Genomic DNA, 27,458 nt, shown 5'->3' with positions numbered 1-27,458 from the left:
CACAAATGTTACTAAGGCTGTATTTTCTGCTCAACCTTGAGACCTCTCACAGCATTTGAGGAATGATGCATCAAAAATGTGTCAATTGACAACCAAAATGGCATCCAAATGGCATGTACCACTATATCATTTGTGCATCCAAGTAAGCGACAATATCATGCATTCGTTGTACCCTTGTGACATCTGCAAAAAAGAAAAATGGCACTGTACTTGTGCTGTCACTGTTTTTAAACAGCAATATCTTTTGATCCAAAAGTTGGATCAACTTGCATCCAACAGCAAAGTTGTAGTGTTTTGAAGGATCTACAACTCTCTAATTGAACGCAGCGGCAGATTCTGCACAGGTGAAAAGATATACAGTCTGCAAAATGGCTATCTGCACACTGATCACGAATTGTCCCTATTTTGAACAGTAAATAACTCTGTACTGTAAACTCGGATGACCGAGCTGTCAACAGAGAAAACGTAGCCCTTCCAAAGTTCTCCGACTCCTCTGATGGGCACCGAGCCTTTATGGATTTGCAAATACTTGCTGTCGAAAATGTCATTCTGCTCACTTTTACTGTCTGAAATACTGTCAGATTTCCAGACTCAAAATAAAGAACTCACTCTTTTTCTCCAAAGTGGACGTTGTTGCTATCACTGGGCTGCTCTTCCTTTGCTCACAGGAAGGATAAGGGTATGGAGAGAAAGAGACTCCTATCTACTCCATCTAAGAGCTCGCAGTGGCTCACGAGCCATCTGCAGTAGCTACATCTACAAAGAGCTTCCCTATAGCCCTCTCCAAACAACGCTCTCCAATGAAGGCTCAGCCTCAAGAGTGCATCGCTCAAAGCTCCATGCACATACGCTTCAACCACAGCTCTTCCGCCATACGGGCAGCTCCAACAATATCCACTCGTGAGTTACGAAACACCAATGTCAACGATCTCCAGCAAGTATCTACGAAGCAATGCTTCCATCAACGAGGCAATGAAGCTCCCAAATGATGTCTTCTCCAACCACTCCTACTCACGGCTCTACAACAGTGTCCTGCAACACACGTTCATGGGTGCCTGAACAGCCTGGGCTCCCTCGATGGCTGCATTGAACTCTCTCCTCAGGCTCTTCTCCTCGAGCTCCTGGAGCTCAGATCAGCAGATTAGCATAGCTATGGCTGCCCCATCTTCTCCACGAGAGACATCGATCCAAAGCTCCTTCAATGCTCGATCCGCACACACCACAAGCCCTCGCGAAGCTCCCCGCAAACCGAACACCACGACCTGCTCTGATACCAGTTGTGGGAGAGGAGAGCACACACAAAGGGATAGGAGACACCAAAAGTGGTGGAGCAAAAGCTACTCCAGCTTATTCCTCTACTATCATATATATATGAGTATACATGGGCACTGTACAAGTGGGTGGGCACACTGCCCTTTACCCCAACAAGGCCCAGTTGCCAAGGATGAGTTATGAACTCTTGTGAGTGTAGTCTTATTCATGTATTCGTTGGGCTTCAAATCCCAAAAGGCGCAAATCTTTGCACACATCAGGGCAATAATAAAACACTACCCCTGACATTTACAAGGAGGACCGGGTCTTGATGGACCTTGTGTCATGTCTCATGTTTATATATATATATATATTTTTTTTTCTCTTTATGATATTTTCATTAAACAGTACGATTCAAGTTCCAGTTTAAGATTGTAGTTATGTGCTCCATGACAAAAAAAGGAACTTTGAAATATAGAGAGCTATCAGTGACAATAAGTGAGTCTCTCAAGGTTAAGTAGAGGCTATCCGCTTGAAGTAACCTTGCATTTTTTCAACTACATGGATGCATAAATTGTCCTTAAATTTCTTTTCGATAGAGCCTTAAAATTGATAGAGCCTCATAAGTCGAAGCCAATGCTTTTGTGTGCACACATGCACTCTTGTTTTTATTCCTTGAGACCTTAAATTGTTGGTACCCCACTCACACACCCATATCCAATTACTAAGAGCACATCTCCCCGTGCTACGTTGCTAGGCAACAAAGAACATCCCACAACTCCTCCATTGCCATGCTTAGGGTGGCTACACACAGCCAAAGGGTGCCCCAGAGGTGCCCAACTTGTGGGCAGCCAAGAAAAGCTTTGGAGAGTCTTCAATGTGCAGGGGGGTTACACACGCCCAAGCAATAATCTTTATAAAAAGGGAGCATTTAATGAGAAATGATCCTGTACTTGAATGTGATTGGTTGAAAAATGAGTGCGCAAACTTGGGCAACCAAAGTTGCATGCCGAAGAAATCTCTTATCATGGGCACGAGGTGGCAACTGACTCAGCTTTTGGACTCCCCTAAATTTTTGATGTGTGTAGAGGGGGGCGAGGGCGCCCATCCACACCAATGGAGCATCCTGATGGGCTCCCCCCATTTATGATGGGCAGGGACTCTTTGGTGTGTAAAGCGCCTTAGAGGAAGTTCCCACATGAGCGGGAATGCCCAGAAACTCGAGAGCCATGCTCGTTTAGCCCAACAGCCACGCCACAACCTAGCACTGCAGCACCGTTCACTCAAGGTTTTTGAATTGTACTGGTGGGCAGACGTTCCCACAATTCAAACACACTCGCCTGACAAGCTCCCCATGATTCGAACAGCGCAGGGCAAAATATGGGCTCAAGGTTGGCACTAGCGAAGGTAGCCCTGAAATGCCCAGGGAGAATGAGAAAAAACATGTCCTCTTATGACGACCACAATCTATGAAGGTGTGAGAAGGAAATCAAATTTAGGCATACAGTATGCCAGTCTTTGCGAAGGAGTTCATAGAGATTGAGTTCCTACATAGGGGAATACCACGAAGCATGGCTTTGGGGAAGGAATACAGGCGTTGAAGCATTCGGTATGTTCCCTTTGTTCTGTTGCCACTCTTCCTCTTGGATATCTTCTCCTCCCAATAAATCACATCCTTCACCGCTCCTTACTTGGGGGCGACACAGCAGGCCTCTGAATGGTCTTCTCTTTGTCACCCACCGGAGAATCAGTCTTGATTTCCTCAATTCCCAGCCGTTGCGCTCGTTGCCTGCTCCGAACTTGAAATGGGTCATCAGCTATGTGGTAAGAGAGCGTGCTCACGTTGCAACCCACCAGTCGGAAAGACTCTCAGAGCAGCAATTCTTACAACCATCTACTCTCCTCAGAGAATGCCCAGCTGGGCAGCTCGGCCTGGATGAGCTGCTGCAGGGTCAGACTATAGACTTCCCCACATTGGCCTCTCTCCTAAAGCGTTGTGGCAAAGCCAAGTCCTTGTTGGACGGTAGACTTCTGCATGTTTACATCACTAAATACGAATTTGATCATGATACTTTCCTAGGGAACTGTCTTGTCCACATGTACGGCAATTGTGGGAGTATGCAGGATGCACAAACCACGTTTGACGCAATACCTCAACAGAATTCCTATTCCTGGAACATATTATTTGAAGCATATGCCCGCAATGGGAATTTGGATTCTGCAAGGAATGTGTTTGACAGGATGCCTCATCGGAATTTGGTCTCTTGGAACGCCATGATTTCTGCATTCGCTCAGAATGAGCATGGCAAAAAAGCTTTACGACTCTTTAGGCAGATGCGCCTTGAAGGGATCAAGCCTGACACTGTTACTTTTATCTCTGTTTTGGATGCTTGCATCCGCCTATCAGCCTTAGATTATGGGCAAGAAATTCATGCCATTGTAATTGACAATGGATGCGACGGAGATGTAGTTGTGGGTACTGCCCTTGTCAATATGTATGGTAAGTGTGGGAGTCTGCAAGACGCAAACAATGTGTTTATTAGAATGCCTCAACGAGATGTGGTCTCCTGGAGTGCCATGATTGTAGCATGTGCTCAGAACGGCTGTGACAAGAAGGCTCTGGATCTTTTCTATAATATGGTGCATGATGGGATCAAGCCCGATAAATTCGCCCTCATTTGTGTTCTTGATGCATGTACAAGCTTGGTCGCCCTACAAGAGGGACAGGAGGTCCACAAGGCCATGATTGACAGTGGATACAAGGGAGACCTTGTCATGGGAAATGCCCTTGTTAGTTTGTACGGCAAGTGTGGGTGTCTGAAGGATGCATGGGGCGTGTTTCACGAAATGCCTCAACGAGATGTGATATCCTGGAACGCCATGATTGAAGCTTGTTCACAGAACAATCACAGCAAGGAGGCTCTGGATCTTTTACGTCAGATGCAATGTAATGGCATCAAACCGGACAAAATTACCTTCATCTGTGTACTAGAAGCATGTGCCAGTTTGGCAGCCTTTAAGGAGGGACAGGTGATACATGCTGTCATTATTGAGAGAGGTTTCATGCAAGATATTGTTGTAGAGACGGCCCTTGTCCATATGTACGGCAAATGCTTGAGTTTGCATGATGCAACAATGGTCTTTGCCAAAACGCGTGAGCGAGACGTGGTTTCCTGGAATGCCATGCTTGCAGCATCTGTCTTAAGTGGGAATAAGAAGGAAGCTTTGGATCTGTTTGGTGCGATGCAATTTGAAGGTTTCAAGCCAGACAGGATCACCTTCAGGTGTGTTCTTGATGTGTGTACTGACTTGGCAGCCCTAGCAGTGGGCAAGGAGATCCATGCTACTATTATTCTTGGTGGATATGAGCAAGATAATTTTGTAGCAACTGCTCTTGTCAATCTGTATGGCAAATGTGGGAGTCTGCATGATGCAAAGTGTGCATTTAGGAATATGTGGCAGTGTGATGTTGTGTCATGGAGTGCCATGATTGCAGTGTGTGTTCAAAATGGACAGGCGGAGGAGGCCCTTGAGTTTTTGAATGAAATGCAACATCAAGGGGTCAGGCCAGACGCAATCACGTTTACTAGTGCCCTCGATGCTTGTGCAAGCCTCTCAGCCCTGGGTGAGGGTCGGAACATCCATTGTGCCATTGTTGACAGTGGGTATGAGAGAGATGTTATTGTGGAGACTGCCCTTCTCAATATGTATGGGAAGTGTGGGAGTTTTCATGATGCAAGAAGTGCATTTAGCAGGATTCCCCAACGGGATGTGGTTTCTTGGAATGCCATGATTGGAATCTGTGCTCAGAATGGTCACAGTAAGGACGCATTGGTTCTCTTTGAGCAGATGCAGCTTGAAGGTATCAAGCCAGATGCTATAACCTTTATGTGCATTCTAACAGCATGCAATCACACTGGACAAGTTGATGATGGCTGGGAGTATTTCATGGCTATGAAAAGAGATCATGGGATCTCCCCCAATCTTGAGCATTATGTATGCTTAGTTGATCTTTTTGGTCGTGCAGGACAATTGCATGAGGCAGAGGACCTTGTAGACATTATGCCTTTTGAAAAAGGCCCCTGGGCATGGTCAAGGTTACTTGGTGCCTGTAAGCTCCATGGGGATTTAGAACGAGGAGTACGAGCTGCAAGTCAATATGTCCAGCTGAATCCACAGCATGCGGCACCTTATGTCGTTCTGTCAAATATTTATGCTAAAGCTGGCAGATGGGACGAGTAGTAAATCTGGGAGTGTTTCAATGTCAAAGGTGTCAAAAGCAACTGGTACAGCATTGTGGAATACTACATGATTTTGATACGTGTGGCCTATGCAAAGACCTTGAGAAGGTAACCATTTGTTTTGCTTGAAGATTTTTCGAGTTTGCTGTGCTGTTATATTGCTAACAGCTTCCACAATTGTTATCAAGCAAAAGATATCCTACATTTCATCATGGATTGTGTTCACATGAGTACACAGTTGGCATTTATCATTGCTGCCATAGTTTTCATCTTTGTTCCAGTGGAACATCAGACCAATGAGTTAGGATCTATGCAAAGTCACATAGACAAGCAAGAGAGATTTGTTAAAAAGAGAAGGATCCAATTATGTTACCAGCGAGTCAGGATCCATACAAGTTTCCAGGGAAGGGAGATGAAGACAGGTGGAAAGAAGGTTCTCCCTGTTTTGAACTCAGGGTCTGTTATGTTCGTGCTGAACAGTAGACATATAAGAGAATAGATCATGTTCAGCTGAGATGTAAATGTTGGGGTAAAGGGCAGTGTGCCCACCCACTTGTACAGCGTCCATGTATACTCATATATATATGATAGAGGAATAAGCTGGAGTAGCTTTTGCTCCACCACTTTTGGTGTCTCCTTATCCCTTTGTGTGTGCTCTCCTCTCCCACAACTGGTATCAGAGCCCATGGCGTTCGATCTACGAGGAGCTCGGTGCGAGGAGAACATGCACTGCTTCGAGAGATCTATCGAGAGCTTTGGAGAGCTTGATTCTCTCATTCACGGAGAGATTTTGGGTAGACATCATCCAGATCTGTTTGCTCTACAATGCAGCTGCAAGAATCACTTTGGGTTATCTTCCAGCGCTCCAGTGCTTCAGCAACCTGTAGAACCTATCCATGGGCATTGTTGGCTGGATAATAGAGCTTCGGAGCTCAGAGGCAACTCGTGAGCACTATCTTTGTTGATGTGCTGCTACTACGCAGGAGCTCAGAGCTGTTGTCGTTGGTGGCTACGTAGTTTTTGTTATAGGCTGTTGCCTTTGTTGTAGAGAGAAGGAAAAGCCCAAGGGAGCTTCTACAGTGTGGAAAAGGGCTCTTCTCTTGTGAAAGGGCTAAATCTAGTCACGTTACCAGTTTTGGAGTGAAGAAGCTTCTTACAAAAAGCTACAAAGTGTGTCGTGGAGGTAATGGGAGCTGACTGTGAGCTCATACGTGATTGTAAGCAACAATTTTTTCCCAGGATCTACTCTTTGGCAAAGACTATTGAGGCCATAAGTCTCAAACTTGAGCAAGAGAGGGAGGAAATCAAGCGTCTGTGCTAGGCGCCTTTGCTGGTAAAAGAGTGTCAGTTTTGCTTGTTGCAGTTTGTACAGTTCTCCGATTGCGATTTCGTCGAGGCCAAGCTTACTCAAAAAATTACAATTGTGCTATGTATCACCTCACATCGAGGTTTCCTCCCGGCAGATTGGGGTCTTATTTTAGCACCATAGCCATTCTTGGCACGTGCAGGTTCCAGTCTTGGCATAGTTCTTTGCCATTGTCTCTAGCTCATCTGGGAGCTGTTGGGGAGCCTCTGGATTCCATGTTTGATGTAGTTGTATACTTGGGAGATAGCCGGTGTTGCATTTGAGGTCTTGGAGCTGAGCATTGGCTGATTTTGGTCTCTTTGCGGGACATTTTGCAGAAGTACGCCTTGTGGACATTGTGTGGGATATGTGCTTGTGCACTATGCAGCTTCTTTCGGTTGCAGTTGAGCTTTTATTAGCTTGTGTTTTCCTGTGCATTTGGGTCCTATTGGACATAATTTGGCTGCATCTTGTCCGTGCTGGACATTAGACAGCGTCAGTTTCTTTCAGTTGGCTTGGCTCGGGGACAGGTGTAGGTCTCTCCGAGTGACAGTAGGCTAACAGAGACTCAGGTTAGGAGTTCTCTTGTTAGAGGCCATTGCAAATACTTTTGTCGACTGAGGACACATGCTTTGAGATCATTTTGACATTGATTCAATGGACATTTTGACGGTTTTACACCTACATGTATGGTGGTGTTTATGTAAGTTCATTGAACAGCTGAGGAGGATGTATTATCAGTGATTTGCCGTTGTTTGGAGCACATTTCGGGGCTGTTTTGCGAGTGCTTTTGGGCTATTTTATTGCTGATCTGTGAGCATTCTTGGGGCTGGTTTGGTTGGGCATTGTAATTGCCATTGTGTTGGTGTTGCAGTTGACATACAGGGTGATCTGCTGGATGTATTTTGTCAGAATTTTGGGGCTGATTTGTTATCGTATTCGCGGCTGATTTTATGGCATTGTGTTTGCCATTGGTCAAGACATTACAATTGCTGTTGTTGCTGTTTTTATGACAAAACAGTCATTTTCAGGACTGAATCTCTCTTTCTTGATGTGGAATTGCACTTTGTGCCGAACTGGAAAGTTGTAGTTCATAGAACATACTACAACTTTGCTTTTTGGAGCAAGTTGATCCGGTATAAGTTGCAGGAGTTACAGCCTCTGCAAAACCACAAAAAGTTGTAGTCTACTGTCTATTTGTGACTAATGTGCAGGAAGCTATTTTTCAGGTGAGAATATCTGAGAATCCACAAGGATTTGGCTCTTGAGGTCAACTGACAAGTTGTAGATTTTTCTACAAGCTACAACTTTTTTGTTTACAGCTTTGGCATCCGGTCTTTCAGTGAAAAGATATCACTGTTCAAAAACAAGGACAGCGTGTTATCTTGCCCAAAGTGGCTGTGAGGTATTGTTGTAGGAATTTCTCTTGGACAACAGTAAATTACAGAAAGTGATTGGGATCTCACTTCAGTCCAAGGGCATTATTGGCATTTTGGCAAGTCACTTTGGTACATTTGACAAGTAGTGAATGCTTGATTTTGATGCCAAAGGGTTACACACTTGAGATGATGCATTTGTGATGCAGTAAATGCCATTTCGATGCATTATGGATTTGCATTGGTGGATGCCGCACTGATGTTTATGGATAGTTGAGCTGGGCTCCTATTGCCATTGGTTGAGCAGGCATTGCTCATTTGGTTCAGTGCATTTCTTACTTGGATTGCCAGGCATTGGTAGGTTACTAGACTGCATATATTCTTGTTTATGCCTCTTTATGGCTGAGTGCTTTTGAGCATTGGATCAGCCAATTTATTTAGAGACCTGATTGGTCTGGACAACACTATATTTTTTGGTCATTTGGGTTGCCTATTGCACTATACTGCTCTTTGGTTGTGAGCTATTGTGCCACAAATATGGCATCTACAGCTGGTAGTGCCCTCTTTGATATTGAGAGGTTGGATGGATCAAACTTTCAGTATTGGAAAGAGCAGATTTATGATGTGTTAGTGCTAAAAAGGCAGCATAAGCCCCTTCAATGCAAAGGTGTCAAGCTTAATAGCATTAAACAGAGTGATTGGGATGACATGGATAAGCAAGCATGCTCTATCATTCAGTCATCACTCTTGAAGTCAGTCTACTTGCAGGTATAGGATGGTGTACAGGGTGTAGACTACCATGCATATGAGTTCTATACTCGTATATGCTGGATGTATGACCATGATAGTGTTATGTTACAGCATGATGGGCTGAAATACAGCCTTGATATGCACTCCAAAGGTCGATCAATTGGTAGAAACAGGTCATGTTCAAGGGGGAATTCGAGGAGCAAGTCTAGCTCTCAGACTTGTGTTAGATGTTTCTATTGTGGAAAGTATGGCCACATGAAGAAGTACTGCTGGAAATGGCTAAGAAAATGCAAGAAGAAGAGCAAGGTTAAGAATGACAGGAAGAAGAAGAAGAAGCATGTTGAGCTTCAAGGCATGGATGCCAGGGTTTCCACTAACAGTAGCAGTGATGAAGGCATTCTTTTATCTATGTCTGACACCTCCTTCTTGGCCACTGATGTACCCATTCTCGGTGATTGGATGTTAGATCCATGTGCTTCATGTCATATGACCCCTCATAGGTCATGGTTCAGTGCATATCAGGAATGCATTGTGGAGAGTGGTTTGATGGGCATTGATCATTCTATGGATGTCTATGGTTATGGGGATATCCACCTTGTTATGCCTAGTGGCTCTATTCTTGTTCTACAGAGGGTTAGACATATACAAGCACTTACTAGAAGCAAGATCAGTACTAGACAGTTGGTTGAGGCAGGTTATCATGTCTCTTTGGGTAATCATGCATGGAAGATTGCTAGAGGCAATCTGGTTATGGCCAGGGGATCACGGGTTGGATTCTCTTATGCATTGCATGTATCAAGTATCCAGGATAAGATGCTTATGATTAGTAAGCAGCCATCAGTTAGTTTATGGTATGCCAGACTTGGACATATGTCTACTGCAAGTATGGAAGCCCTTACAACATTGAGATACATTCTTGTTATGGATGTCTCAAATTTTATGTCATGATTGTGATGATGGTCAGCAGTCAGGATCCTCTTTTGTGAGGAAGACAGTCAGTGAGAGGTATGTTGAGCCATTGCAGTTGGTTCATAGTGCAGTTTGTGGGCCTATGCCTACCGTTTCACTAGGTGGTGCCTCTTACTTTGTGACATTTGTTGATGCTGCTACAAAGTACATATGGGTATATCCGATTCATCAAAAGCATGATGTATATGATACATTTTAGCGCTTCTTGGGTAATGTTGAAAATCAGTCAAGAAAGAAGCTATTGAGCTTGATGACTGATGGTGATGCAGAGTTTACCTCTTCTAGATTTCAGCATCTATGTGATACACTTGGTATCAGGAGGGTGTTGACCACTCCTCATCTTTCTGCTCACGATGCCTTGGCAGAAGGCATAAATTGGATTCCATTGGACAGGATTGGTAGCATGCTACGATATGCAGGTCTTACCGAATGCTATTGGGCTGAGGCATGTAAGACAGCTGCATACTTGCTTAACAGGTCACCCAGGAGATCTCTGAATGGTAGAGTGCCATTTGACTTCTTGACAGGCAGGGCACCATGTTATGAGCATTTACGTGTGTTTGGCTGCGAGGCTTATGCTCATGGTTCCTGATTGTCTAGTAGGGACTACAGGTTACGGGATTCTTCAACTAGAGAGTTGATACGCAGCCATAATGTCTATTTCAGAGAGGATGCTATGTTTAGACAGCCCAGGACTGTGGATAGCAGGAGAGTGGTGTTCCACGCTGGAAAATTTGACTTTTTACCTCTTTTTTTTTTTTCGGAGGGGGAGGGGGGGTCCCTATGTCACCTAAGATTGTTAGGACAACACTAACCTAAGACCTCTATGATAGTTAGTCCACTGACTTAGTCTACCCTAACCTACTACTAACTTAACCCTAGTTAGGTTAACCTAACTGACCAACTAACCTAACCTAACTTAGTACTTAACTTCACCCAAACAACTTGACCAACCCCCAACTAACTAAACCTAACCCAATCTAACTTAATTGAACTAGATCTAGCTAACAGCTGTTAGAAAAGACCCAACAAAGGGTACACGCAGCGGAAATAATGCCCAGGAGCTCACACAGTGTGCGTTGTGGGTGTGGAATCACAAACTTCTTTACTTATGTGCATTCAATAGGTGTGCAGACTCATCAATAGACAATGAACCAAACTAGATAGAGAAACCACCAAATAATATATTTCCGTCCACAACTTATGGACACAATACAAAAGAGACAGATCCAGAGTCCCACCAATGGTGTGGTCCTCTGATCTTACCACAAAAGTCCTTCTCCTATCTGCTGGCTATCTCTAGACTAGAGTCCGCGTGCTCCACCTCGAGCGTAAGTAAACTTTCCGTCTAGGATGATCCTCTCCACCTTGCTGTCTGGGAACCAGCCTAGGTGGGCAGCTTCCTGGCTAAGTCTGCAGCCCTGCTAGCACCTCTCTATCCTCCTGAATGTAGGTCCAGAGGGTGGCTACCTGTGCTGCTCCTTTCTGCTCTGGATCTGCTGCTGCAAGTGATGCTGAAATGAGGCTAAATGGCCTCTTTATATAGGCCCCAAGGCCTGCACCAAAAAAAAACCGACTCAGTCTGTAAAAACCGACTAGACTGCTTTGAAAAAACCGCCCTTAAAGGGCTCACAAGTCAGGCCTTTTATGGCCCAAACTTCCAGGGCTTTTGGCCCTCCATTCAAGGCAAATATGCAGCCTATAAAAGGCCTGCCACCTGCCCACTGATAGTCACATTCCTTGCTGCAGATCTGAGCCTGCACTCCCTGCCATGTCTGCGCCTCTGCAAACAGTGCGCCTCCATGTCCTAGATCCTCCGCAATCTGTCCCAGACTGTCTTGCTTCTGCTCCGTACTTTCCTGGCCCTCTGTCCTGCCCTTAACAGATCTAGATGTGCTGCCCACATGACAGCCATGATGCTGTCTATGTGGCAGCCCCTTTCTCTCTGTTTCTGTTGGGTACTGCCCTAGGTCTCCCTCCCCCATGCTCTCCTCATATGGGGGCTTACAGATGGGGAGGTGACCTTTCCAACACCCCCTCTCACCGACACATCTCAATGCCAACACGTCGATGAAGATGCTCCAGTAACTCCCTGGTCGTAGTCCTCTGGAACCTTTCGGTGTCGAAATCTTTTCGTGGCTTTTCATCCAGTGGCTCTTGCTCCACCAGGTCCGCTTCCGCTTCCGCACACCATCTTGGTACACAGGTCCATCTCTGGTAGCACCTCCTGGTACCACCTCCTTCAGTCGCATTCCCGCCTCTGAACTTGAGCAACCCAGCCGTCATGATCTTCCAGTCGTCCCCCTCATAATGAGTGAACAACCTGGAGTCTTCCAGGCACCATGCTCTGAGGGTCTGTTTCAACCCGTCCTTCCTTTGGCAAGGTCTGCAACCAATGAATATTTCCAGATAACCTGGACCATGAACTCTCGCTGAGTTCTCAAGCAGGTACTCTTTTGGCTTCAGTACTCTTTGTCCACCACCTTCTAGCAATCTGCGTCCGAGATTTGAAGAAGCACCAAAACTTCCCCTTCTGCCTTCGAAGAAGGCCAATTCCTTCCAATCTCTTATCACCTGAGACAAATGAAGAGCAGAATCTCTCCACAGCATGCTATAAAGGCTCAAATGCAGAATATCAAATACATACCAGACTGTTGTACTACCTGAATGTTCGCTCTGAAAGCAAACCCTGTACCTCAATGAGGCACCCGCCAAGATCCTGTGTAATCCTGTACTCTCCCCTTCTGAAGTCTAGCATCCCTCTGACCATGAGACCCCAGGGCTTTCCATGGAATCCACCCACGTGTCAGTGTCAACAGCTACACACCTGGAAGGTTCCAAGCACTCCATACTGTCCTTCACCTTCACAAAGGCATCTGACTCCTCGTCGACCCAACTCTCTATGTCAGACATCCTTACTGTGATTTCGGGATCAACATACCTGACCTCGGTAACACTCGGTGATGTTACCAGGAACAATTCTTCGATTACCACATTAGCTTTGGCCTTTCCCTCTGAATCTGGGTCAGACTCCTGTTTGTTTTTCAGATCCGCCTTTTTCTTTCTGCAATCTTTTGCAAAATGTCCGGGCGTATCACAATAGAAACACTTCTTCTTGTGCTTCCTCTTCGAAGTCCCCTCGTCATCAGAGTCATCTTTATTGGACTTGCCACTGTTAGGCTTGCCCTTTCCCTTACCTGCGGAATCTTTTACCAGCATCGCCTTGTCGTCTTTGTCCCCGTTGTAGAGCTTCTCCCGAGCTTCCTCTTGTAGCAGTAAGGGACACAACTCCTCAAATGTCAGAGGTTTGGTCCTCTGTCCTGCTGTCACAGCTGTAACAAAGCTCTTGAAACTCCGAGGCAATCTCCTCAGTACCATCAAGGCCAGATGGCATGAGTCTGTCTTCTGACCAATCGCTGCTAACTGATCCCGCACCACCTTGACCTTTGTCAAATGGCTATGTACCGTATCGCCTTCTTCCATATCAAGATTGTAGAGTTGATGCTGAAGAAGCACGATCCGGGAGGTATTATCTGTCTCGTACAGATCCTTCAGGGTGGCCCACGCCTCTACTGACGTCTTGGCCAGCTGGATATGCGGAAGAATAGAGTCCGCCGTAGTCCCTATGATTATTGCCAGGGCATGGGCATCTCTTTCTTCCCAAGCTTCAAGCTCCTCTCTGTCTACTGCCATGAGTACCTTCCCTTTACTGTCCACCATGTCTGCCGGCTTCGACTCCTCTCCCGTGGTCAGCTTCCACAACTTTCGAGCCACTAAATGACTCCGGATCTTCACTTTCCAGATCGGGTAATTAGTCCCGTCCAGGTTCCCAGACTCTCCAAAGTTAGGGATAGTGAAAGAGAGAAAACTGGAGGAGGAGGAAGGGATAGCAAGGGCTGAAGAGGCTGTCGACATCTCTGCTGTATATAGCAAAGTCAACCAAACTCAAATGCAGTAAACCAGAACTCTGAACGCACTTGACTGAACCTGAGTCACCCTCCTTCTCGCAAGGGCACAATCCTCCAGTTGTGGAAGTTGATTCCCTAGAGCTTCTGAATCAGGGTCGTCCTTCCGCAAGGTCCCTGCCTTCAGGCTCCCACACCTGTGAGCCTCCTACTTGGGCTCTGATACCATGTTAGAAAAGACCCAACAGAGGGTACACGCAGCGGAAATAATGCCCAGGAGCTCACACAGTGTGCGGTGTGGGTGTGGAATCACAAACTTCTTTACTTATGTGCATTCAATAGGTGTGCAGACTCATCAATAGACAATGAACCAAACTAGATAGAGAAACCACCAAATAATATATTTCCGTCCACAACTTATGGACACAATACAAAAGAGACAGATCCAGAGTCCCACCAATGGTGTGGTCCTCTGATCTTACCACAAAAGTCCTTCTCCTATCTGCTGGCTATCTCTAGACTAGAGTCCGCGTGCTCCACCTCGAGCGTAAGTAAACTTTCCGTCTAGGATGATCCTCTCCACCTTGCTGTCTGGGAACCAGCCTAGGTGGGCAGCTTCCTGGCTAAGTCTGCAGCCCTGCTAGCACCTCTCTATCCTCCTGAATGTAGGTCCAGAGGGTGGCTACCTGCTGCTCCTTTCTGCTCTGGATCTGCTGCTGCAAGTGATGCTGAAATGAGGCTAAATGGCCTCTTTATATAGGCCCCAAGGCCTGCACCAAAAAAAAACCGACTCAGTCTGTAAAAACCGACTAGACTGCTTTGAAAAAACCGCCCTTAAAGGGCTCACAAGTCAGGCCTTTTATGGCCCAAACTTCCAGGGCTTTTGGCCCTCCATTCAAGGCAAATATGCAGCCTATAAAAGGCCTGCCACCTGCCCACTGATAGTCACATTCCTTGCTGCAGATCTGAGCCTGCACTCCCTGCCATGTCTGCGCCTTTGCAAACAGTGCGCCTCCATGTCCTAGATCCTCCGCAATCTGTCCCAGACTGTCTTGCTTCTGCTCCGTACTTTCCTGGCCCTCTGTCCTGCCCTTAACAGATCTAGATGTGCTGCCCACATGACAGCCATGATGCTGTCTATGTGGCAGCCCCTTTCTCTCTGTTTCTGTTGGGTACTGCCCTAGGTCTCCCTCCCCCATGCTCTCCTCATATGGGGGCTTACAGATGGGGAGGTGACCTTTCCAACACCCCCTCTCACCGACACATCTCAATGCCAACACGTCGATGAAGATGCTCCAGTAACTCCCTGGTCGTAGTCCTTTGGAACCTTTCGGTGTCGAAATCTTTTCGTGGCTTTTCATCCAGTGGCTCTTGCTCCACCAGGTCCGCTTCCGCTTCCGCACACCATCCTGGTACACAGGTCCATCTCTGGTAGCACCTCCTGGTACCACCTCCTTCAGTCGCATTCCCGCCTCTGAACTTGAGCAACCCAGCCGTCACGATCTTCCAGTCGTCCCCCTCATAATGAGTGAACAACCTGGAGTCTTCCAGGCACCATGCTCTGAGGGTCTGTTTCAACCCGTCCTTCCTTTGGCAAGGTCTGCAACCAATGAATATTTCCAGATAACCTGGACCATGAACTCTCGCTGAGTTCTCAAGCAGGTACTCTTTTGGCTTCAGTACTCTTTGTCCACCACCTTCTAGCAATCTGCGTCCGAGATTTGAAGAAGCACCAAAACTTCCCCTTCTGCCTTCGAAGAAGGCCAATTCCTTCCAATCTCTTATCACCTGAGACAAATGAAGAGCAGAATCTCTCCACAGCATGCTATAAAGGCTCAAATGCAGAATATCAAATACATACCAGACTGTTGTACTACCTGAATGTTCGCTCTGAAAGCAAACCCTGTACCTCAATGAGGCACCCGCCAAGATCCTGTGTAATCCTGTACTCTCCCCTTCTGAAGTCTAGCATCCCTCTGACCATGAGACCCCAGGGCTTTCCATGGAATGCACCCACGTGTCAGTGTCAACAGCTACACACCTGGAAGGTTCCAAGCACTCCATACTGTCCTTCACCTTCACAAAGGCATCTGACTCCTCGTCGACCCAACTCTCTATGTCAGACATCCTTACTGTGATTTTGGGATCAACATACCTGACCTCGGTAACACTCGGTGATGTTACCAGGAACAATTCTTCGATTACCACATTAGCTTTGGCCTTTCCCTCTGAATCTGGGTCAGACTCCTGTTTGTTTTTCAGATCCGCCTTTTTCTTTCTGCAATCTTTTGCAAAATGTCCGGGCGTATCACAATAGAAACACTTCTTCTTGTGCTTCCTCTTCGAAGTCCCCTCGTCATCAGAGTCATCTTTATTGGACTTGCCACTGTTAGGCTTGCCCTTTCCCTTACCTGCGGAATCTTTTACCAGCATCGCCTTGTCGTCTTTGTCCCCGTTGTAGAGCTTCTCCCGAGCTTCCTCCTGTAGCAGTAAGGGACACAACTCCTCAAATGTCAGAGGTTTGGTCCTCTGTCCTGCTGTCACAGCTGTAACAAAGCTCTTGAAACTCCGAGGCAATCTCCTCAGTACCATCAAGGCCAGATGGCATGAGTCTGTCTTCTGACCAATCGCTGCTAACTGATCCCGCACCACCTTGACCTTTGTCAAATGGCTATGTACCGTATCGCCTTCTTCCATATCAAGATTGTAGAGTTGATGCTGAAGAAGCACGATCCGGGAGGTATTATCTGTCTCGTACAGATCCTTCAGGGTGGCCCACGCCTCTACTGACGTCTTGGCCAGCTGGATATGCGGAAGAATAGAGTCCGCCGTAGTCCCTATGATTATTGCCAGGGCATGGGCATCTCTTTCTTCCCAAGCTTCAAGCTCCTCTCTGTCTACTGCCATGAGTACCTTCCCTTTACTGTCCACCATGTCTGCCGGCTTCGACTCCTCTCCCGTGGTCAGCTTCCACAACTTCCGAGCCACTAAATGACTCCGGATCTTCACTTTCCAGATCGGGTAATTAGTCCCGTCCAGGTTCCCAGACTCTCCAAAGTTAGGGATAGTGAAAGAGAGAAAACTGGAGGAGGAGGAAGGGATAGCAAGGGCTGAAGAGGCTGTCGACATCTCTGCTGTATATAGCAAAGTCAACCAAACTCAAATGCAGTAAACCAGAACTCTGAACGCACTTGACTGAACCTGAGTCACCCTCCTTCTCGCAAGGGCACAATCCTCCAGTTGTGGAAGTTGATTCCCTAGAGCTTCTGAATCAGGGTCGTCCTTCCGCAAGGTCCCTGCCTTCAGGCTCCCACACCTGTGAGCCTCCTACTTGGGCTCTGATACCATGTTAGAAAAGACCCAACAGAGGGTACACGCAGCGGAAATAATGCCCAGGAGCTCACACAGTGTGCGGTGTGGGTGTGGAATCACAAACTTCTTTACTTATGTGCATTCAATAGGTGTGCAGACTCATCAATAGACAATGAACCAAACTAGATAGAGAAACCACCAAATAATATATTTCCGTCCACAACTTATGGACACAATACAAAAGAGACAGATCCAGAGTCCCACCAATGGTGTGGTCCTCTGATCTTACCACAAAAGTCCTTCTCCTATCTGCTGGCTATCTCTAGACTAGAGTCCGCGTGCTCCACCTCGAGCGTAAGTAAACTTTCCGTCTAGGATGATCCTCTCCACCTTGCTGTCTGGGAACCAGCCTAGGTGGGCAGCTTCCTGGCTAAGTCTGCAGCCCTGCTAGCACCTCTCTATCCTCCTGAATGTAGGTCCAGAGGGTGGCTACCTGCTGCTCCTTTCTGCTCTGGATCTGCTGCTGCAAGTGATGCTGAAATGAGGCTAAATGGCCTCTTTATATAGGCCCCAAGGCCTGCACCAAAAAAAAACCGACTCAGTCTGTAAAAACCGACTAGACTGCTTTGAAAAAACCACCCTTAAAGGGCTCACAAGTCAGGCCTTTTATGGCCCAAACTTCCAGGGCTTTTGGCCCTCCATTCAAGGCAAATATGCAGCCTATAAAAGGCCTGCCACCTGCCCACTGATAGTCACATTCCTTGCTGCAGATCTGAGCCTGCACTCCCTGCCATGTCTGCGCCTCTGCAAACAGTGCGCCTCCATGTCCTAGATCCTCCGCAATCTGTCCCAGACTGTCTTGCTTCTGCTCCGTACTTTCCTGGCCCTCTGTCCTGCCCTTAACAGATCTAGATGTGCTGCCCACATGACAGCCATGATGCTGTCTATGTGGCAGCCCCTTTCTCTCTGTTTCTGTTGGGTACTGCCCTAGGTCTCCCTCCCCCATGCTCTCCTCATATGGGGGCTTACAGATGGGGAGGTGACCTTTCCAACACCCCCTCTCACCGACACATCTCAATGCCAACACGTCGATGAAGATGCTCCAGTAACTCCCTGGTCGTAGTCCTCTGGAACCTTTCGGTGTCGAAATCTTTTCGTGGCTTTTCATCCAGTGGCTCTTGCTCCACCAGGTCCGCTTCCGCTTCCGCACACCATCCTGGTACACAGGTCCATCTCTGGTAGCACCTCCTGGTACCACCCCCTTCAGTCGCATTCCCGCCTCTGAACTTGAGCAACCCAGCCGTCACGATCTTCCAGTCGTCCCCCTCATAATGAGTGAACAACCTGGAGTCTTCCAGGCACCATGCTCTGAGGGTCTGTTTCAACCCGTCCTTCCTTTGGCAAGGTCTGCAACCAATGAATATTTCCAGATAACCTGGACCATGAACTCTCGCTGAGTTCTCAAGCAGGTACTCTTTTGGCTTCAGTACTCTTTGTCCACCACCTTCTAGCAATCTGCGTCCGAGATTTGAAGAAGCACCAAAACTTCCCCTTCTGCCTTCGAAGAAGGCCAATTCCTTCCAATCTCTTATCACCTGAGACAAATGAAGAGCAGAATCTCTCCACAGCATGCTATAAAGGCTCAAATGCAGAATATCAAATACATACCAGACTGTTGTACTACCTGAATGTTCGCTCTGAAAGCAAACCCTGTACCTCAATGAGGCACCCGCCAAGATCCTGTGTAATCCTGTACTCTCCCCTTCTGAAGTCTAGCATCCCTCTGACCATGAGACCCCAGGGCTTTCCATGGAATCCACCCACGTGTCAGTGTCAACAGCTACACACCTGGAAGGTTCCAAGCACTCCATACTGTCCTTCACCTTCACAAAGGCATCTGACTCCTCGTCGACCCAACTCTCTATGTCAGACATCCTTACTGTGATTTCGGGATCAACATACCTGACCTCGGTAACACTCGGTGATGTTACCAGGAACAATTCTTCGATTACCACATTAGCTTTGGCCTTTCCCTCTGAATCTGGGTCAGACTCCTGTTTGTTTTTCAGATCCGCCTTTTTCTTTCTGCAATCTTTTGCAAAATGTCCGGGCGTATCACAATAGAAACACTTCTTCTTGTGCTTCCTCTTCGAAGTCCCCTCGTCATCAGAGTCATCTTTATTGGACTTGCCACTGTTAGGCTTGCCCTTTCCCTTACCTGCGGAATCTTTTACCAGCATCGCCTTGTCGTCTTTGTCCCCGTTGTAGAGCTTCTCCCGAGCTTCCTCCTGTAGCAGTAAGGGACACAACTCCTCAAATGTCAGAGGTTTGGTCCTCTGTCTTGCTGTCACAGCTGTAACAAAGCTCTTGAAACTCCGAGGCAATCTCCTCAGTACCATCAAGGCCAGATGGCATGAGTCTGTCTTCTGACCAATCGCTGCTAACTGATCCCGCACCACCTTGACCTTTGTCAAATGGCATGTGCTTTTGATAAAAGGACAATAGATTCGTGAATAATTAAAAGTGGCCTTGACTTATATATTTAGTAGCACCCTAATTGCAAAAATGTGGGAGTGTCCATGTTGCAAGCATAGTGTTTGAAAGGTTGCAAAGGAAGGCCATGATGATATGACGTATATTGATTGTATACTATGGTTAACAAGTGCATTGGGAAAAATCAACCTTGAACTATTGTGAAAATGGATTGTGAAGGAGTGATGCCAAAACCAATTACTTCTATTTATGTTCCAAAAGCATGGGTGGACATCGTGAATGTAAATTGTCGAGCAACAACAATCTGTGTTTGCAAATTGCTACCTATTCATGGAACTTTCTTGCACGACTGAGGCTTAGCTTGATGGCATATTTGTCTGCCTACTATCTGTTAAGGGGGAGATGGTGAAGAGCACTATTCAGCCAAGCCTAGAATTTTTCCTTAAGGCCTCTTTTTCCTTTGCCTCTTTCTTGGCTTGTTCTTGGGCCACCTCCTTGGTTTTCCTTCTTGCTGCTTTAGTTTCTTGGGCTTCGTCTTCAGTATTAGTTAACTTGTTTGTCACTTTGTCCATGACCTTGCTCATTGCTTTGGCAGTCTATTTCTTCGACCGGCTCTTTTGTCACTTTGCCCATGATATTTTTCTTGGCTTCAATTTCCCTTCCTACAACTTTGAATGCACATCTTGTAGCTTTGCTAGTTACTTGGTTGAAAATAGGAAGAGAGTCATATAAAGAGGTGGGCTCATGTCCATGTGTTCCAATAATATAAGAGAGGCCACATGCCAAGCGTGTGGAAGGCATGTGGAGGAGTGTGGAGTCAAGAGGAATCCTTCTAGAATTCCTATGTGGAATAAGGAGGATGGGACATATGGAATAGAGAGAGTCCCTATGGGCTCCATGTGGGGAGACTCTTGAGTTTCTCAATATTTTAAGAGTCTTGAGCATCTAGTAAACCATCCATAAATTTTTGGTCGCTTCTTTGTTTCTTACGAAACGTATATAATGCAAAGCTCATCTCAAGGTGCATCTCTATATGTGTTCGAATATTTAATATCATGTCTCTATTGAAAGTTATAGGCCTCTATGTCTAATGACAGATTGCAGAGGGTTTTGAGCTAATTGTAAAGGTATCTATGAAGGAGGTGCAATGTTTCTTCAGAACCTACCCATCCAACCTAATCAGCTCCTTCAAACTCCTCGATATATATCAGTTCATGTCATGTTGAGCTGCAAGATCTTCTTTCAACAACGTATCGCTCTTCTCTTTGGCACAGGCCGGCTTGCTGAGATTATGGCCTCTGCTGATCCTTTCCTTCTCCCTATGCTTGAGTACAACATCACTTGGGATGTTACCATATTCATTCTCATCTAAGGGAGGAAAGTATGGTGTGGTATCTTGGCATAAAAGCTTCTTTTTAATGTCCCTTTCTGAGTGATAAATATCTTTGTCACTCAGTTGAAAAGCAGTAGGAAGTGAAGAGGTGCATGAAGTTTATTAGCCCCAACTTCATGTCACATCTTTAAATGGAGACGTCGGGTACATTTGGTATTAATTTCATCCCACCTTACTAAACGGTCTCGGTTACATGTTATGCCTAATATAGGCATGTGTTTTTTGATATGATAAAGTAGATGCCTGTAAGAATTCCATTAGAAAAGATTGCAGCCTGTTTAAGAGAACTAGAAGATTGTGAAGGTGATGCTCAAGCTGTTCGCACGGTCGTCATGATCATATTCTTTATGTTTACACTCTTGAATATGTTGGTGAATCGACAATGCCATCAGCAGGCACAATGATAGATTGGGGATTGTTTCATGCACTGGCAGCTTGGTGTAAAGAAGAGTTGAGTCTTTGGGTAGTTTTTGACTATAATAGTGGAGTGGTGATTCTCAATGCTTTCAACTTCTTTTGCTATGCAAATGATGAAGAGTACAATATCTTGAAGCTGTTATGTGCACTTCCAATTGTGACAAGGTTGATTCTTAAATGCATGTATACACAATGTTTTCATGGTGCTGGTTGGTCACTTTTTTTTAAAGATTTTGTTGAGGATTACATTGTGGAGGGTTTTCAACAAGTGGTTATGCATAATAAGTTGGTCTTGGTATACTAAGGCTCTGTGGGATCTTGTTTGGAATATTATTTGGATCTTAGTGTTTTCTTTTTGTGTTTCATCATGATGAAGATTTTAGTGTTTTGAGGGATCCAAGGGGAAGACCTTGAGTCTTATCTTTGGGATTTTATTCGAGGATGCCAGATTTCTGTATGGTCCATGAAGGATCAGGCAGAGATTTTGCCTAATTTTCTTGAAGGTATAGCCTTGAGTTGGCATGAGGCCTTGCCGGACTCTAGTAAGGACTGGGACCAAGTGGTGGCTGCAATGAAGCAGAGGTTTGGGGCAATGGAGTCGCCAAATGCTTTGATGTTGTAGTTGGACCGGTTCTATCAAGGAGAGGGTGAGATGGTCTCTGCGTTGGCAATCCGATATGAAACTTTATGGACAAAGGATGAAAGGGTAGCTTTGCGAGCTGTGGCATCTACATCATTAGCCCCTTAAAGTCTCATAGGGATGGAGCACTTAAAGATGAGCAAATTTATTATGGCTTTGGAGCCTCATATTTGCTCAAAAGTACTGAGTAAAGATCCAACAACATACATGGAGGCACTTTGCATTGCGACCAAGTGCATGGAAATGCATAGACTCAGTACATATTTTATTTAGTTGTCAAGAAAGAGAAATCACTATAGGAATGCAGATCTTCAAGTGTGATAATTGCATGTGAGGGTAAAACTATACTTATGGGTTCTTCCTTCAGTATGTGCACACTTCTTGCCTTCCATAGACTCAATCCATCCTGCATGGACATGCAAACACCTTCAAATGACTGAAGGCATATTCCAGCATGCTGCCTCATGAATTTGCAGGAAAACGCGAGGAGAAGGCCTTAGGAATTTCAAACAGTCAAAATCGCGTTTTGTTGCAAATATTGAAATGTTGCTTCATCCACCCCTGTCATTCTGGTTTTGTGACTTCCATAGCTATCCATGGCTGTACTCTTCTTGCATAAACTCCATTCATACCTCCATTCATACTGTATTTAGTTGTAAAGATAAAGAAATCACTGTAGGAATGCACCAGCATGTCATTTCAGGAATTTGCAGGAAAACACGATTTGGACCTGTTAGGAATTTCAAACTCCTTGTATCGCATTTTATTGTAAATTTTTCAATGTTGCTTCATCTCCCCCTGTGATTGCCTTTTTTTTGTCAAAACATGTTCTCCATGGCTATAATCTCTTTCCATTGCTTTGTATGCAGTTTGTCAGAGTGATGGCAAGAACCAAGTCAACTGCAAGGAAAGCTGGCAAAGGGCCAAGGCTTGCGCAGCTGGGGTAGGTACCAAGAAATTTAGTGTGCCTCCAAAGGGAAGAGCTACACATGGCAGGAAGGGTAAGCCAATGAGCCTGCTCAAGCAAAAGGCCAAGAGATTGAATCATGGTGCAGGTGTGCTAAGGGAGATCAGGAAGCAACAGAAAGCTATAGGCTTTGCAATCCCCAAGGCACCTTTTTAAAGACTGGTGAGAGAAATATGTGATAGTTGGCACCTTGGGTTTAGGTGGAACAAGACTGCCATTCTTTCCTTACAGGAAATGGCAGAGGATTAATTGGAAAAATATTTTGAAGATGCAATGCTGGTAGTAGCCCATGCTCACAGGGTGACTTTGATGGCCAAAGACTTCAACATTTTATCCAGAGTGAGATGGAGGTATGACAAGCTTGTTCATCCTATGGAATGGCAGGACATAAAGATGAGAGACATATTATTAAGTCCACCTACAAGGAAGTTGAAGGTAGATAAGGTTAAGGTTGTTGAAGTAACCCACTCAAAGAACACCAGAGGGAAGACTGCTTATGAGGAGTCACTGAAGCAGCAAATAAAAGAAACAAAATCTATTATAGATGTGGAGACTGGAAAGAGGGAGCTGCAGATACATAGAAGGTTGCAGGAGCTGGGCCCTAATATAGTTGTCCATATTGAGGAGGAATTTTCAGTGTGAATGATTTTGACTTGACAAAACCATGCTTGGCAGCATTGGCTCATAAGAATGAGTATTGCTCAGATACTATCATTCTTGCAATGCTCTAGTAAGTGTCTATTATTTTACATTTTTTGCAAAACAATCCTCCTTGTACCTCCTTTATACCCTACCCTAATTATTTTTTGGTCCTATGGAGCATGATGAGAAGCTGGCTTCACCCCTCTGTACAGCATACAGTCCATATTATTGATCCTGCCATTTCTTCTAAGTTAAGAGATGCAAAGGAAACTCCCATCAGTATTTCCAGCTGGTTCAGACAGCTGGTTCAGACACTGCAATTTTGAAGTAATTGATGTTTTGCTACTTCCATACCATAACAGGTATGTGGGTGACTACTTCTTTTAAGATTCTTCTTTAAGATTGAGAACTATTGTAGCCTTTGATTTCCTAATGCATTTTTCCTTATGCAGTGACCACTGGAGTTTTGTTTCTATTGACATCCAGCAGAAGCAATGCTTTATATTCAACTCTCTTAAAAACACACACAGAGAGCTAAAATTGTAAGTGTTGTGTGTGCTTTTTGAACTTAAAACTTCATTATTTTGATATCATACTAACTAAATTATATATATTGCAGTTGTATTAGAAGGCTTCTAGATGCATTAGATCACTGTCCTCCTAATGTCTCTCTTTTGGATTCAATAGAGCCAATAAATCTAGAGGTAAAAAGTCGTTCCCTCTACTGATGTCTATTTCATGCTATGCATTTGAACTTATTGAATAATTTTGTTTTGTTCAGATGTTAATAGTTTCTAACATATCTTTCCAACTGTATAGACACCACAACAAGATGATTTAAGTAGCTGCAGATGGAGAGTGCTGATCAGTACCAAATATCTACTTTCAAGCTATTTTGAGAAAGAACAGCCAGACCTTGTAAGAAAAAATAATTTTCATTTAGCTTGAAGATAATTCAAAATGATACAAAGTGTTCTAAATTATCATATGCCATTGTAGATGAAAGAAGATAGCTTCAGCTCAAACTATGTATATAATTTTAGAGCTCATACAATTTGGAGGTTTTTTAACTATGCCTCCCCCAAACTTATTGTACCAGCTACTGTCGAGTTGGGTGAGAGCTCTAAAGTACAAGAAGGTGTCATACACCTTGATGCCACAGATGACGCTAATGTGGTGCCACAAGAACAAGCACCTAGTGCTGAGGAGGAGAAGCCACAGGAGCAAGGACTTGCTGCTGATGTTGTTGAGAAGAAGATGGAGCAGCCATAAACAGATGCTCCTGGGGCAGTGGAGGAGACAATGGAGTAGCACCAACATACTGTACAGGACAGGATGGAGCAACAGAAAATAGATTCTCTAAAAAATGATGATAGGGAGATCTTGGACCATGTAGAGCAGCCTCTGGATCAAGCTGTACATAAATAGAAAATGGATGTCAGAAATATGTTCTACATGTACAACTAAACACTTCTGTACAAAATCTTACTTGATTGAATATAAAACCTTTGTTTATGGAGTCTGTGTTATCTCAATTTTCAAATTTTCAATGTCTTTGCATTTTATTGAGCTCTCTCTTCTTTTGAGCAACTGCAAAAAAGCAATATGAATCAGAGCGGTAAAGTAAACTAATAGTAATGCTTAATGAGACTAGGATAAATTTAAGGGTGTACCTTTTTATTGTTGTAGATAAATAAAAAGTCATTTGAAATAGAACCTTCTATCTCAAACAGAATGTCATTGCGTAATTGAGCTAGGGAGCAACATTCTCTTAATGAGATATTGACTAGCACATCACCATTCTCAACAACATCAATATCAAGAAGTTTATTTTCTGCACCAAAAGAATCTTCATCTTGATCCATTGGGACTAGTTTTGTGCCTAGCATTCGACTGCGCTTATAATAAAAAGAGAAAATAAAATTTTGTGATGCAACCATGTACTTCAGTTGCATAGAAGGTTGGACAACCTCACAAAACACTGAACTACATGTCTTCTTATCTCAACCTTTATCCAAAAATTGTGGCATGCATGCCGAACTTGTTGCTTTAACTGTGAACATTGTTTTTGAAACCTTCACTGGAAAGGTATTAAACAAGTCCTCAAAAACTGTGAGAGGCATGCATAAAGAAATTTTTATTATCCTTGTGGCAATATTGGGCCTTAGAGCTTTTTGTACTTCTTTGAAAAGATTGGCCCTATATGCCTCTGTAACACTAGAATGTGGGTGAGGCCAATCCACTGAATTCCATGCCAGAAGGTCTTGTTTTATTAACACACCATGTGTGTTAGCATTGTCCAGCAACTCATAAAAATGATTAGTAAAAAATATACCCGATTGAGCTAGCTCTGTTGCACATCGACCTTGGTATTGTTGTTCTCCTATCGATCCATGCAGAACATCTATAAATCCCAGAATGCAATCGATGTTTTGCCATGTCTCATACGATGAAGGATATAAATCTGAAATAAAACAACACAAGAATGTCAATAAGCAAAGAGAGAAAGCTTCATCTTAAAAATCCATACACCTCGTAAAGAAAAAAACCACAATAGAAAAATATACAATTAGGCCTCTGTTGTGGAAGATCTTTTGGATAGTCTCGCAAGACAAGTTCTTTATGCATGTACACATGCTGAATCAAAACTTCTTTCACCGATATCTTCCCTTTGGTGATTTTAAAATCTCATACTCTTCCATTCCATGATGCCAAGAAAATGTTTTTTCTCTGGGGTCTTTTTCTTTTGCTAGGTTGTATGAGCACCCATGCTCCTTTCGAAACACTAAACCTTTCCCAAGTTCCTTCTGTTTTGACTGTACTTGAATTCTCTACCGAAGAAATAGAAGAAGCAGGTCGACGGGGTAAGGATGTGTGGTATAATTTTGCCTTCATAGCATTATCATGCACAGAGCGTCTTCCACAAGAACAGCCATGGTTTTTATTCACCATGGAGATTTTCTGAATCTGTAACAATAGCAAAGTAATGCAAATAAGATAACAAATTGAAGTTTCAAGAAAGAGAAAGTGGGCAAACAGACAGTTGACAAGAAACATCTTACTCTATGCCAAACAGGATCAAGGGAGCAGTTTTGGAAAAGAAGAGGCTGCTGCACAATGAGGCAATGGTGTAGAATGGTAGACCTTTCGAAGGAAAGGCGGCACAACATTTCAAAGTTCAAAGGAAGGTGGAAGCGGGAAGGCCCTTGTCAGATAAAATGTCAGTTTAGATTCTATCTTCTTGTCCAAAGATCTTGTGAGAATAAAAAACCAATATCCACATTAATGTAGCACGCTTGTACCTACATAAAGTATTGTTTCTTTTTTCTATTTTCTCTTATTTTCATGAATTTCCAATGTTACGTTGGCCCTCTATTGATTGGTTGAGAGCTTATTTTTCCAAACCGTAAAAGGCCCCAAAATGAGCTCCCTTTTTTTCTAATGAGTATTAGCTACAACCACTTATATCTAGCTTATTCTCGGCTGTTGAGTCGCTTAAGAGAAGAGCAGCTCCAAAACTCTGTTTTAAAGTTGTAGCTCTCAACCCTCCTAGAAGCTTACGGCTGCCACACCTTACTTGAAAAGAAAAGAAAAGCTAACTCTCTCAAGGAAAAGGAGAAAGCAAGGAACAGTTTTGAAACTATAGATCACTCTTGGCACTGTCCCTCTTGAATGCAGATTGAGATTGTATAGTATTATATGAACATGAAGAAGGGTTCGATCATAAAATAGACCCATTTTGGACTAGTTCAAGTGA

The 27,458-nt window shown here is 44.6% G+C and overlaps 1 protein-coding gene across 1 annotated transcript; it reads left to right on the top strand.

Moving 5' to 3' along the window:
- The first annotated feature begins 2,443 nt into the window (after positions 1 to 2,443).
- On the top strand, positions 2,444 to 5,985 carry LOC147887257 (pentatricopeptide repeat-containing protein At4g20770-like). Its single transcript, XM_087394006.1, has one exon. It carries the CDS (start codon positions 2,863 to 2,865, stop codon positions 5,491 to 5,493), a length of 2,631 nt encoding a protein of 876 aa, XP_087250132.1. The 5' UTR covers positions 2,444 to 2,862; the 3' UTR covers positions 5,494 to 5,985.
- The last annotated feature ends 21,473 nt before the right edge of the window (positions 5,986 to 27,458 follow it).

The sequence above is a fragment of the Dipteris shenzhenensis genome, chromosome 23 (assembly GCF_047967505.1).
Source record: "Dipteris shenzhenensis isolate YYH24624 ecotype China chromosome 23, Dip_SZ_1.0, whole genome shotgun sequence".
NCBI lineage: Eukaryota > Viridiplantae > Streptophyta > Polypodiopsida > Gleicheniales > Dipteridaceae > Dipteris > Dipteris shenzhenensis.
This window is presented reverse-complemented; position numbering and strand designations above follow the sequence as displayed.

Excerpts from the sequence above, each read along its gene's own strand:
- LOC147887257 (XM_087394006.1), top strand. The coding sequence starts at position 2,863 with ATGTTCCCTTTGTTCTGTTGCCACTCTTCCTCTTGGATATCTTCTCCT.